General features: G+C 68.4%; 2 protein-coding genes across 9 annotated transcripts in view; one reads left to right on the top strand and one right to left on the bottom strand.

Annotated features, from left to right (window-relative positions):
• Nucleotides 1-13,176, bottom strand: part of Gse1 (Gse1 coiled-coil protein) — a 282,134-nt gene that overhangs the window by 243,904 nt on the left and 25,054 nt on the right. The gene's annotated exons all lie outside the window — the stretch shown is intronic.
• On the top strand, nucleotides 4,495-12,833 carry LOC120887898 (uncharacterized). 5 transcript variants are annotated; one of them, XM_078032776.1, is made up of 5 exons: nucleotides 4,495-4,902; nucleotides 5,610-5,775; nucleotides 6,125-6,207; nucleotides 6,296-6,502; nucleotides 6,593-12,833. In XM_078032776.1, the coding sequence occupies exon 5, from the start codon at nucleotides 6,926-6,928 to the stop codon at nucleotides 9,023-9,025; it is 2,100 nt and encodes a 699-aa protein (XP_077888902.1). In that variant the 5' UTR covers nucleotides 4,495-4,902; nucleotides 5,610-5,775; nucleotides 6,125-6,207; nucleotides 6,296-6,502; nucleotides 6,593-6,925; the 3' UTR covers nucleotides 9,026-12,833. The 5 variants fall into 5 exon arrangements, with proteins under 5 accessions (XP_077888902.1, XP_077888900.1, XP_077888901.1 ...); XM_078032774.1 differs by having other exon boundaries at nucleotides 6,041-6,502; XM_078032775.1 differs by having other exon boundaries at nucleotides 5,610-6,086; nucleotides 6,202-6,502.

Here is a 13,176-nt window from a genome sequence, read left to right as displayed (position 1 = left end):
ACTGGGCCCTGCGCTGCCCACCCCCTGGGACCCCTGCCTGGCCCTCCTGGCCCTCCCTCCCAGGTCTCCCATTCCCACTCGGTCCGACCGTCCCAGAAACAGGGTGATCCCAGTCACCTGGTGTGTGGCTGGCCCAGGACCAAAGCAGGCACCGTGGGGAGGACATGTGGATGGGGTGACCTTGAGACACCAAGGCAAGGGCCCCAGAGGCTGACAGCCCAGAGGTGTCCAGTCTGAGACTCACTGCCACCCCCTCCTGTGGGGCAGGCTCTGAGGGGCTCGCTGGGCATGCACGGCCCCCTCCTGCCCCATCAGGTCTCTGTGAGAGGGCTTCAGTACCAGCTCTGCCACTTTTAGCTGTGTGGCCCCAGGCCAGTTAGTTGACCTCTCTGTGCACCAAAGCACTCTGAGGATAAGATGGTGCTCCTCTGGGGGTGGTCACAAGCGTGAGACAGGCTGAGGCCTGGCCGTGGTAAGTGCTCAATCCCGGCCAGCAGTGGGGCGTGAGCAGGGACCCCACAGAGCAGGGTCTGGACCCTCTTCCAGCCGCGCTCTGCCTGCTTCCTGCTTGGTACACACACACGACCTCGCACCAGGCTCCCGACACCCAGGCCCTCCTCTGTGGCCAAAGACGTGGCCCCGCCTGGGTCCAGCCCTAGGCCTGCGCACACGTCCCTCTGCCCCTCATCTCCCCCACCTGGGCACTCGCACCCTGGGACCCCACAGTGGCCTCGCTCTGCCACACGTGCGGTGGCCCCACCCCTCTGCCATGTCTCAAAACCGGTGCGCAGTAGGTCCACCAGGAAGGCAAGGCGGGCGGGGGTCCCAGTGCAGCAGCAGGGGGCGGAGCCAGGACCCCCCCACTTCCAGGGACAGGGAGGGCAGAGCTCTGGGACCCGTGGGGACAGCGACCTCCAGTGGGCTCAGCCATCACCCCAGGAGGCCGCCCAGGGGCTGGGGGAGCCACGGGCTGGGCTCCCCCCCCACCTCCTCCGCATATGCCCGCCATATGCTCTCCCCCCAGCGCCCTGGGGCTGCCAGCAGCCTGCGGGGAGGGGCGGGGCCAGCAGCCTGGAGCTGGAGTCACCCCAAGTGCTGAGCCAAGAGCCGCCGCGGGGCCAGGGCCCAGCTCCCCCAGGCTTCACCTCCTGCTGTGCCGCCTGCCCCCCAAGGCCTGGGGGGCGCCTGGGCCAGGGCAGCGGGGCTGGGCAGGCGCTGGGCTCAGGCCACAGCTGAGAGGGCTGTGCAGGGGACTGGAGGTGGTGGGACACTGCACTGGGCCAGCCCTGCTCCTGCCCCCAGGCCAGCGGAGCCCCCACCTGCAGGGCCCTGGCCCCCGCCTCCTGCTCACAGCCCAAGACGGGCCTGGGGGGCACGTCAGGGCCAGGTCCTCTCAAGGACTTGAGCGCCTCAGATGGGCTCCCAGAGCGGTGGCCTCTGGCTGTGGGGACAGCTCAGGTAGCTGGGGGGACAGGGGATAAGAGCTGGTCCCCTTAACAGGACAGCACCCAACACTGACTTCCATAGTGAGTGTGTGGGACAGTCCAGAGAAGGCAGGGCCGGGCTTCGACCGCGGGATCCAGGCCTGGCCCCAGGGCCACCAGGGCCACCAGGGCCCCAGACTTGCAGCAGAGGACAGCCAGCAAGCACCCCCCAGCGGCAGGCTGCGTCCACTGGTTTACCCGGCTCAGAGTTGGATCCCTGGGTTCGAATCCTGCTTTGGCAACTCCTTAGCTGTGTGGCTCAGGCGGGGACATGCCTCCCGTCGTCACCCTGTCCCCAAATAAAATACAGAACAGGGCTGGGGATGTGGCTCAGTGGCCGAGCGCCCCTGGGGTCAGTCCCTGGTACCCCAAATAAGTAAATAATAAGTAAACTCATCATGCCAGGGCTGGGCGCAGCTCAGCGGTGGGCACCCGGGTGTGATCCCCACGCAAAAGAAACAGGAAACAAGAGCCCGTGGGCCTGGAGTCCCCGATGGCATAGCAAGGCCACCGGGGGCTCAGGCCCAGGGGAATAAGAACACTTGTCCACACACAATCCACACACACTCACAGCCCATGATGCACAGGAGCCCAAAGTGGAACTGATGGAAGGTCCGTCCCCTAGCTAGGGCACAGATTCGATGACCCACAGGCCCCACGGTGGAATACTATTCAGCCATAAACAGGAACTAAGTCCTGGAACAGGTGCAACGTGCAAGGACCTTGGCAGCACACTGCTCAGGAGAGCAGCTGGCCACAGAGGTCATGTGTGGTAGAGTCCGAGGAGTGTCCAGAACAGGCAGGTCCACAGGGAGAGGAAGCAGATGGGGGTTGCCAGGGGCTGGGCTTCCTGTTCAGGGTGAGGGAATGTTCTAGAAGGGACAGTGGGAGCCGCTGAGCTCTACAGTCTCAAAATCGCTGACCTCAACCCACGAGAGACGAACCAGATCCCAGTAAAGGGCCGGGAGAGGCCCCATTCAAAGCCGCACCTAGGAAGCGCCGTCCACGCAGCCGGACACCCTGAGTTCCAGCGAGCCCCAGGGTGAGCACAGCTGCTTCAATGACCGGAACTCATCACAGTCCCGGGGGGTGCTGCCTGCACACGGGGCTGGAGACAGGGAGGCCGAGCCTCGCCCTGCACCCCAGCAGCCTTCAGAACTAGGGCTCTGCTTGCCGGGTGTGGCGTGAGGGGGTCTTCAAGGGCACGGCCGGCGCTCGGGCTGCAGGCGGAGCAGGAAGGACTGGCAGTGGCTGTGGCTGCAGGGGCGCAGCCTGGTCCCCAGACCTCAGCTCACCCGGAGCCCTACAGCCCCCCAGGGAGACGCCCCCACCCTGCTATCAGCTGGCAGACCCAGGCTGGGGACACCCACCAATCACAGGGCGGGCAGCAGGCCTGGGCCTCCCGGAGACACAGCCCCGCAGCCCGGACCTGGAGCCAGGCTCCGCGGCCATCAGAGCCCCTGCCCTCCCCAACACACGACCCCGGTGGAGGGCTGGACGGTGGTGGCCCCAGGCTGGGTGCAGGCTCACAGCTGGCCCGTCCCGCGCCCTGGCAGAAAGCCCAGAACTCTGCTCTGGAGAGGTCACTGCAGCTGAGTGGCCAGCGTGAGAAGTCCCTGTGCCAGGGGCTGAGAGCGGCCTCTGGAGGGAGGCCCCCAGACCCGGGGCCCAGGCCAGCCTCCCGGCCCAGCCTCCTGACTCCCCAGCCTGAGACGGCCAGCGACCAGCCTGCCCAGGGGAGCTCCTCGCACAAGGCCCGCGCACGAGGAGCCGGATCCTCTGGGCTGCAAGTGGGGTCACAGGCACTGTGCCAGCCCCTGGCCCCGCGAGACCTGGGGGGCTGCATGGCCATGAGCCCCCAGAACAGCTGTACTCCTCTAGCAGGGTGCACCATGGGGCCACTGGGCACAACGAAGAAGGCACAAACACACTGCCACCAGCGGAAAACCTCTCAGGCCCCGGAAGGTGGGGCTCCCCATGTGTCTGTGCTGAGCGGAGGAGGGCTTTGCTGGTCAGCACAGGGCTTCAGGCACGGCTGGATCCAGAGGCTCCATCAGCCCCTGGGAGCTGCCTCGGGTGTGCCCTCCCTCCCCTGCCCTTCAGCACTGGCCTCCGCCTCGGGGACCTCAGGCCCCCAGGGTCGCTAGGCCTGTTCCTGCTGCGTGCCAACTGGAAGGAATGAGGCCAAGGGGCCCACCAGGCTGGCCCTGCAGGCCCGTACCTCACCACAGGGCAGGGCGTTCCGTTAACTAAAGACCCTCCAAGCGGGCGATGCTGGTGGGGTGGTGCCCGGCGGAGTCTCTCCTGGGCTCAGCCGACGCGAGGCTCCCGGAGGACTAAGGCTGTGGTAAATATTAGCGCCTCGGCTCCTTCGGGACCAATTACACAGATCACAGCGGCTCCCCCAGGACCCTGCCTCCCACTCCCTGCACCATCATTAACAGTCTATTAGGTAACAGCTGCTGGGGGGAGGGGGAGGGCCGGTGGGAGGAGGGGGAGGGAGGGGGAGAGAAGGGGAGGAGGGAGGAGGAGGGAGGGGGAGGGAGGGGGAGGGAGGAGGAGGGGGAGGGAGGGGAGGAGGAGGGGGAGGGGAGAGTGGGTGGGAGGGGAGGAGGAGAGGGAGGGGAGGAGGAGGGAGGGGGAGGGAGGAGGAGGGAGGGGGAGGGAGGAGGAGGGGGAGGGAGGGGAGGAGGAGGGGGAGGGGAGAGTGGGTGGGAGGGGAGGAGGAGGGAGGGGGAGGGAGGAGGAGGGGGGAGGGAGGAGGAGGAGGAGGGGAGAGTGGGTGGGAGGGGAGGAGGAGGGAGGGGGAGGAGGGAGCGGGGAGGAGGGGGAGGGAGGGGGAGTTGGAGGGGGAGGGGGAGTTGGAGGGGGAATGGGTGGGAGGAGGGCAAGGGAGGAGGATGGAGGGGAGGGAGGGGGAGGAGGAGGGGGAGAGCAGGTAGGAGAGAGGGAGAGGGGGGAGGGAGGGGGAGGGGGGAGGGGGGGGATGGAGGGACTGAGGCAGGGATGACAGAGCCAGGCAGGGGCAGGAGGCTGGGGGAGGCCGGGGGGCGCCCAGGGAGAGGCTGGGGCTCCTGGGCTGGGCGCAGGTCCGTCTCCCCCGCTGGGCCCCAGCCTCGGGCAGCTCCAAGCCCTCCTAAGACCAGGGTCAAGCAGGCTGCCCAGACCCACCCACGGGCCGAGTGTCCCCCAGACCCACCCACGGGCCGCGTGTCCCCCAGACCCCTACAGCCAAAGCAGGGACACGCAGCCGCCCTGGAGAGAGCCGTGGCCCGGGTGTGTGCCCGGGCGCCGGCCCACCACGGCTGGACGAGAGGGGAGCAGCGTCCCCACCAGATGACCCCACACCCTGGCACGCAGCCTGTGGGCAGAGCAGAGCGAGCGTCCTGCCGGAGGCCACCCAGCTGAGGACCCCGAGGTCAGGGCCACGCTCCTGAACCCCCTACCCACACGTCCTCCGGGCGGCTCAGGGCCAGCGGGGAGGGCAGGGCCAGGGAAGCCCGGGCACCACGCTCAGGCCGCAGTGCTGCGGTGACACCATTTGCCGCTCCCCGTCTGTGCCTCCCGACACCAGGCACACGCCACCCACCAGGCACCTTCTGAGGCCCTGGGGACAGCAGGGACAGGCGGGGAGAGCCAGGGCCTGGAGCCCAGGTACCCTGAAGGGTGAGGACGCTGGCCAGGGAGGGGCCCAGGGCAGGGCTGGGGGGGCAGTACCCCAAGGGGTCGAGGAGAGCCCGGGGGAGAGCAGGGCAGCGCCCCAGGCGGCGGGCAGAGCCCAGAGCCCAGCAGCAGGCCGCAGCCCCGCTGCTCTGGCCAGGTGCCCTGCTGGTGGGTGGCCACAGGATGGGGCGCCGCAGGGCCACGCAGGGCGGGGGTGCCGCAGGGCCACGCAGGGTGGCTCACCTCGGACAGCCTGGCAGGAGGACCTAGGATCCCTTCTAGGAGCCCCACGAGGTACCTTGGGGCAGCAGCAGGGGTGGCCCGTTGGGTCCTCCCCAGAACTGACCGCTTCCCAGCAAGGACCCCCGGCTGCCCCCAGCCCCCTCTCCAGGCCTCTGAGGGTGGGGTGGCAGCCTGGCGCCAGGAGCTCCCGGCGGCAGGCCTTTCTTTCCCCTCCTCCAGGGCTGGGAATAATTAGGTGACCGGGGACATAAATCACGGCTGGCCCGGTACATCTGCTGATCACATCTGCGGGCGCGTGTGAGCGTGAGCAGGAGCCTGGAGTGGGGTGCCCTGCAGGGGGACTGCACGCACCCCACCCGCCGCGCTTCCAGAGAACAGGACGGTGGTGTGTGATCCCAGGTCCCCGGCCACCCCTGCCCCCAGACACACGGGCGCATCGCCCAAGACCCACACACAGGTGGACGCCCAGATGGGCACACAGGCCCGTCCCTCACCCCGCCCCTGGGGAGGCAGGGAACCTGCAGGCTGGGGTTTGGTGCCACCTAGAGCCCACGTCCTGGAACTGCCCGCATGGACCAGGAGGCCCTGCTGCCCGGCCCTGTCTCCCTCGGCCAGGCCACTTTGACCTGGTGAAGGCCCCTGGTCTGCAGGACTCTGGCTCACACTGGAGAAGGCACAAGGTCAACCGGCAGCAAGGTCAAGGTTCAGGGTGTAATGTGACGCTTTCAAATCAGGGTCAGCGCGTCCCCACACCAATAAGCCCAACCCGAGGGGCGACTGCGCCAGGAAGCTCCTTCTCACCTCGCTGCAGGGGGAGGTGGGTGCTGACCGCCTGCGGGGACCCTGCTCTGCCCAGCGTCTCCTCCCTGCACAGCGGACACTCGGGCTCACAGCGTGTCCTGCAGATCACACAAGGAGGCCGACAACGGAAAGGGCAGCAGTGGGTGTGCTGCGCAGACCTCACCACCCACGGTCAGCAAAGCGTGCCGGCCCTGGACGGTCAGCGCTGGCCTGGCTGCACCTTGAACCTGAGGCTCTTCTCGAGGCCCGGCCCCTCCGCAGCACACTCGGCTGTCCCCTCCGGCTCCGGGCAGTGCGCTGGGTCTTGGAAGGTGGGCCCACCTCCTCGGGTCTGTCAACCCAGGGGCTCACCTCCATGTGCCCCGTGACTCAATCTGCCCCTCCACCCACGCTTCCTTCAGCTCTGTGCTGCCCGGGCTGGACGCCACCCTCCTTACGACCTCCTTGCAGCAGACACGGCCAGCATGACCCTGCTTCTCACCTCCTCCCCAGCTAGAGACGCCCGCCACCTGACTGAGGAAGCAGCCCTGCCCAGCCGCCCCCACGCTGGTCTGTGTGCCAGCAGCGGACAGTCCCTGGCCCCAGAACATCTCTCGTTAAACCAAACACAGAACACATTGCCGGACACGGTGGTACCCGACTGTGGGCCCAGCTACCTGGGAGGCTGGGGCAGGAGGATGGCAGGGTGGAGGCCAGCCTGGGCAACTTAGTGAAGCCCGGTCACAAGACTAAAAATGAAAGGGCTGGGACGTGGCTCAGCGGCAGAGCACCCCCAGGCTCCGTCCCTGGTACCAGAAAAGAAATTAAATGCCAGGAGACACGATTCTAAAACCACTCAGTGTGAGACGCCAGTTAGGAGTGAGAGTCCCCAGATGCCCAGGACTAGCCACTGTCCAACTTCCTGTCACCACGCCCCACATGTGCACGCCCACACGTTCCCGACCCCGGGGTGGCTCACAGCACCAGGCCCCGGCCCGCCCCTCGCTTTCCCCTGTAAACCTCCCTGGAACCTCCACTCCAGGGGTGCCCACGGCGCAGAGGCCCAGGCCCCGCACCCCCACGGCCCCACACCCCCACAGTCCCCCACCCACCTCGGCCCCGCACTTCCACGGCCCCGCACTCCCACGGCCCCGCACACCACGGCCCCGCACACCACGGCCCCGCACCCCACGGCCCCGCACCCCACGGCCCCGCACCCCACGGCTCCGCACACCACGGCCCCACATACCACGGCCCCGCACCTCCATGGTCCCCCACCCACCTCGGCCCCGCACCCCACGGCTCCGCATACCATGGCCCCGCACCTCCATGGCCCCCCACCCACGGCTCCGCACACCATGGCTCCGCACCCCACGGCCCCGCACCCCACGGCTCCGCACCTCACGGCTCCGCACACCACAGCCCCGCACCTCCGTGGCCCCCCACACCACGGCCCCCCACACCACGGCCCCGCACCTCCATGGCCCCCCCCCACGGCTCCGCACACCACAGCCCCGCACCTCCGTGGCCCCCCACCCACGGCTCCGCACACCATGGCTCCGCACCCCACGGCCCCGCACCCCACGGCTCCGCACCTCACGGCTCCGCACACCACAGCCCCGCACCTCCGTGGCCCCCCACACCACGGCCCCCCACACCACGGCCCCGCACCTCCATGGCCCCCCCCCACGGCTCCGCACACCACAGCCCCGCACCTCCGTGGCCCCCCACACCACGGCCCCGCACCCCACGGCTCCGCACACCACGGCTCCGCACACCACGGCCCCGCCTCTCAGGAGCAGGGCTCTTATGGGCTCTGGTGCCACCGTGTCCACAAGGCACTGCCCTGGCCTGACCAGATGCTGGGGACACTGTCTGAGCAGCAGCCTGAGGGCCAAGGGACACACATCCCACTGTCCCCAAAGTCCCTGCCTGTGCAGGAGCCTGCAGAACTGGAGGAGGGACCCTCGGAAGGACCCGGCCCCGCCCCCCCTGGTCCAGCAGTCACAGGGAGCCCACTGACCCGTGTCTCCTCCCTGGCTGTGCATCAGAGGCACCAGGGAGGGTCACACTGGGTCCCTCAGTCCCCTCCACACCATCAGAACCCGGAGACAGGGCACAGCCTCCACCCCACACCCGCAGCCCTGTCCTCTCTGAGCCTCAGGGTCCCCATCTGTAGAGTGCCAGGGACAGTGCGTCCACCCCTGGCGACACGGCTGGGGGACAGTTCTCACCAGCGGACAGCAGTGGTCCGTATTGTGAGCACTGCCACCGGGTGGGGCTGCGTGTGCTGTTGTCCCCTGCTCCCTGCTCGCCCTGGGACCTCAGGACAGTCACCCAAGTCCCATCTCCTCCGGGGCCCAGAGCCCTCCCGGGCTGGACGTCAGGCACAGCCCGGCCCCACTGGCAGCCCCTGCCTGAGGCAGGACAGGCTCCGAGGCCGGCGGGCAGGGCCTGGTCAGCGGGGGAGTCCCCAGGTGCTTGGTCTCCGGCAAAGGGGGGGGGCGGCTGCCTGCAGGGGAGGGCGGCCCAATGGGAGGCAGAAGCACCACCCAGCACACGATGTCCAGCGGGCTAGGGGGCCTCACGGGCCTCAGGACCACCCCTCTGCAGGGCAGCTGCAGGCCAGGGGCGTCAGGAGGGCACAGCGGGCAGCAGGAGGGGCCCGGCTGGCGGTGGGCCTGCCTGGTGGGGCTCTGCCAGGAGGGTGTCCATGTCTGCTCGGCCAGGGCGGCACCTGCGTCTCCCACCCAGCCCCAGGTCCCCAGAGCCCAGCTCCGGCCACACAAGGTCCTTACCACCCCCAGGGTCCCAGAGAAGCCAGCGCTTGCCCTCGGGGCCCACTGGTCTGTTGAGGGGTGACGGCCAAAAACTGAAGGCAGGAAGGAAAAGGGCAGACAGGAGCGGGGCCGAGGGGCAGCGAGAGTGACCCGTCCGCCCCACCCAGCCCCCACCCAGCCGGGCACCAGCCCCGCACCCTGCCCAGTTGAAGGGGGAGAAAGGGAGCAGGGCAGCCCCAGGGCAGAGTGGGGGGGCCAGCGAACAGGGCGAGCAGAGCCCCGCCCCTGGACAGCTGGCCACGCAGGCTCCACATGCCACCAGGGCAGGGCCGGAGGCGAGAGGTGGCTGCGGGAGGAGAGGCTGCTCCTCACCAGAGCCTGGACGCCTGCCTGGGGGGAGGGAAGGTTCTGGAAGAAACAAACACTGTGGGGGGAGGAGAGGCTGGCGGGAGGCGGGGTCTGGGAGGTCAGGGCAGGCTGGCCGTGGCCCCCAGGGCCCTGGGGCACAGGCCAGGGCTGGCCCAGGCTCTTCCGGCTGCTGGGAACTTGGTGCCACGCCTGGGGTCTTCCTGACAGCCCTCCCCGCCCCGCGTGGACTGGACAGCCCCCGAGACCGGGTGGCCTAGCAGGGGCCACTGGCTGGCTCTTCCCCATCCCCACTGCCCGCCTCAGAACCACCAGGGGGCAGCTCCCAGGATGCCCCAGCTCTGCCCCCGGTGCCAAGGTGGGGCCTGGACCAACCGCCTGCCCCATGGGGCCTGTCCCCCGCCTCAGGGGCTGCCCACTGCCCCCAGGACAAGCGCCCTAAGCAGCACATGGAGTGGGCAGCCCCTGCTTCCGGCCCCTCCTGGATGACGCCCCCCCCCAGCTCTCCAGCCCGTGAGCACCCCCCCAGAGTGGCTGCCCCCCCCAGCCCCGCGCCTTCCAGGGCCACCTCTGCCAGGTCCCCTCCGAGGCCACCTTCGCTGTTCAGCTGCTCCAGATCCCTCCCTGGACAGACTCAGGTGACCTCTGCGCCAGACCCTGCCTGGAGCTGCTCTCCTGGGTCTCACTCTGCGGGGGCGGAGGGGCGCGGGCAGCAGGCAGAGGCCCAGGGACCTGGTGGGCAGGGGTCACAGGCTGTGGGCGTGGTCCCCGTCCCCCGGGTGCGCCCCAAGGCGGCAGAGGAATCCTGTCTAAGCCTCTCCCACCTCCGAGGACCCCCACGCCCGTGGACCCCCAGGCCCAGAGCTCAGGAGACTCAGGGGGTGGGCTCCAGGGGTCGCAGCTCCTCCTTCCAGAGCCCTTCCCTCCTTCCTCCAGCTGTCCTGCTGGGGTGGCCACGTCTGTCCAGCCAGTGGCCGGCTCCCATCCCAGGCAGAGCCAGCTCCCAGCCACCTGCTCCGCAGCTGCTCCAGGCCCGCGCCTCCCACCAACCCACCCTGTCCAACGGAGGAGGCTGGGAGGCCCAGAGAGGCTGAGTCACACAGCTGGGCTGGGAGCCAGGCCGCGGCCTCCGAGGGCCTCACACAGCTGGCCCTGGACACGGCCCTGCTGCTGGCCTGGCCTCCACTCTCTGCGGGGCGGGGCGGGCCCAGCAGGGGAGGCCGGCAGCGGGCGTGAGAGCCTCCTGGTGGAGGCTGTCGGCCTCGGTCACGGTTTTACAGGGCAGTTCACTCTGCAGCAGGACCGCCCCCACCACGGGGCCAGCAGAGTGACCCTGGAGGAGCGTGTGTCCCCTGGGCCTGGTGTCCCTCTCTGTGAGGGGCCTGAGTAGCTGCCACCACCCCTGGGGAACAAGCCAAGTGGCCTGTTTCCGCCCGCCGGTCCCGGGCGCAGCCTCGAGGAGGAGCCGGGAAATCCGGAGGCGGCGCGGCCCCGGCGCCTGGGCTCAGGGAGGGGGCGCCGGCGCCCGGCACCACCCAGATGCGCCAGGGCTGCCAGCATTCCTGGAAGGTAACGCAGCCGCCGCGGCCAGATGTGCATCCCCAGCAGCTGCCCTGCACTCACAAGGTCAGCGCCCGGCTCCAGCCAGCCGCCGCCCCGCCCACCCGGCACCCCCAGGCGGCCGGCAGGAGGGGCGGAGGGCGGCAGCGGGTCCCCCTGGCTCCCAGGGTGCCTGCCCGCCCCCACCCGGAGGCCACGGTCACTTCTGGGGCGTGGGGAGCAGGGAGCAGGGGTCACTTCTGGGGGTGTGGGGAGCAGGGAGCGGGTCTCCTGGCTGCACGACCCCCCTGCCCGCCTGGCAGCGGCTCCGCCTCTTTCTCTGGAGGACAGCTCCAGATGCGCTAATCCCCAGCTGGGCCAGATTTGCTGGCGGCTCCCCTCCGGCAGCCCAGAGCTCCGCGGCTGCGGGTGGGGTGGTCTGGGCTCCACCTCCCCTCTCCCACCTGAGGGTCAAGGGCCAGCCAGGCCGCCTGCTTCCCAGGGAGGAGCCCGGCTTCCTGTCCCCTGGGAGTGACAAGAGAGCTCACGGGCTGCAGCAGGCTCAGCCACCTCCCTGCCACTCAGCCCGTCCTACTGCGAGTCCCCCTCCTGAGCTCAGAACAGCCCTCCCACTGCTGGCGCACTCAGGAGACCCCAGGAGGCTGGGACTGGAATTAATCCTCAGCCCAGACAAAGGAGCTGGGGCCCAGAGGCCCCAGGTTAGTAGAGGCAGGATCATTCTTTTAAAATGACTGAAGCAGCCCAGAGAGGTGAAGTGGCTGGCCTAAGGTGGCCCAGCACTGAGAGGCAGGGTAAATGAACGCCTGAGGGGCAGGTCCAGGAGGAAGGGCAGGCTTCAGAGGGTGGGCTCTGCCCCCCAGAGCAGCCCAGGCTGTCAGAGCGCAGACTCCTGGCCCTGGTCAGGCCTGAGGGAGCACAGTCCCCAGGGGGAGGCCTTGGAGTCTGCTCTGGGGCAGGTTTGAGGAGCCCCTCCTCGCGGCTGCCCACGGGCCATCCTGTGGCCCCTGCCCCGAGTTTGGGGGCCAGGACGACAGCCTGGGCGGCTGCAGGGGGCTCCCGGGTCCTGGGAAGAGCCCATCCCAAGCCAGGCCCCGGGGCTGGTCCAGCTCAGAACCGCCCGGAGAGTCCGATGGACGGACGCCTCCTCCTAACGAGTCCCCGTCAGTCCACCTGCCCGCACCCCACCATCCCGCCACACACACAGACGCGCCCCACACACGCAGGCACACAGCCCTGCCGACAGCCCCCGACACGGGAGCACACGTGAGCACACGCAGACACCGGCCAACACGTGGGTGTCAGGGCGGCTCCCCCAGGAGAGGTCTGTCAACACCCCTGGACATCCCCGGGCTGCGGCCAGCCTCGGCCTCCAGAGAGGCCACAGCCCTCCAGGACGCAGCTCAGCCCAGAGCCACGCGCAGGCACGCCAGGCACGTCACCCGTCCTCAGTGCCCCGGCCCACCCCAAGCCTCAGCTTCCCGTCTGTAAATGGGTCAGCAGCCCCTCCAGAGCAGGTCACTGGGAGGCTCAGCAGAGGACACTCCCGGCCACCCTCGCAGCGGCCGCACTGCCCAGCCTGGCCCGGGGCGTCTGAGGCCAGGTACCACGCGCCCACCCTGGACAAGTGGACCCCGGTCTGGGGACACTTCCTTCCCCAGAAGAGGAAAGGACAGCAAAGCCTCTGCCCTCCTGTCCCGCCTGGAGGCTGTCACCTGAGAATGTGATGCTTGGCGCTGTGGCAGCTATCTTGCAACATGAGAAAACGACATTTGGATTTGCTTTGCTTTAAGGAAAAGGCCCTTTTCTGTCGGCTTGTGGTTGCAGGCTGCACTTTACACTTCCAAAGCAGTTAAGAGCAGGGATTCTGGCCCCGGCTGCCTGTGTGACCTCAAGGCAAGTTACTTAACTTCTCTGTGCCTTAGTTTCCTTTTCTATTAAACAGGAATGATTTTCTTTATTTTATTTTACTTTATTTTATTGATCTTTTTAAAAATACATGACAGCAGAATGCGTTACAATTTATATCACACACATAGAGCCATTTTTTCCTACCTCTGGTTGTATATAAAGTCCGTTCACACCAACTCGTGTCTCTGTACGTGTACACGGACAGGGATGTCCATCACGTTCCACCGTCCTGGCTGACCCCCTGTCCCCGCCCTTCCCCAGACAGGATAACGTTGAGGAGCGTTAACTGAACGGTTTCCTACACATGGAAACACTCAGCACAGCGCTTGGCGCACAGCAGGGTCGCCTCAGCCAGCGCGGTCAGAGAACGCGGGGTGCGAGGGAGCAGAGGG

The sequence above is a fragment of the Ictidomys tridecemlineatus genome, chromosome 15 (genome assembly GCF_052094955.1).
Source record: "Ictidomys tridecemlineatus isolate mIctTri1 chromosome 15, mIctTri1.hap1, whole genome shotgun sequence".
NCBI lineage: Eukaryota > Metazoa > Chordata > Mammalia > Rodentia > Sciuridae > Ictidomys > Ictidomys tridecemlineatus.
This window is presented reverse-complemented; position numbering and strand designations above follow the sequence as displayed.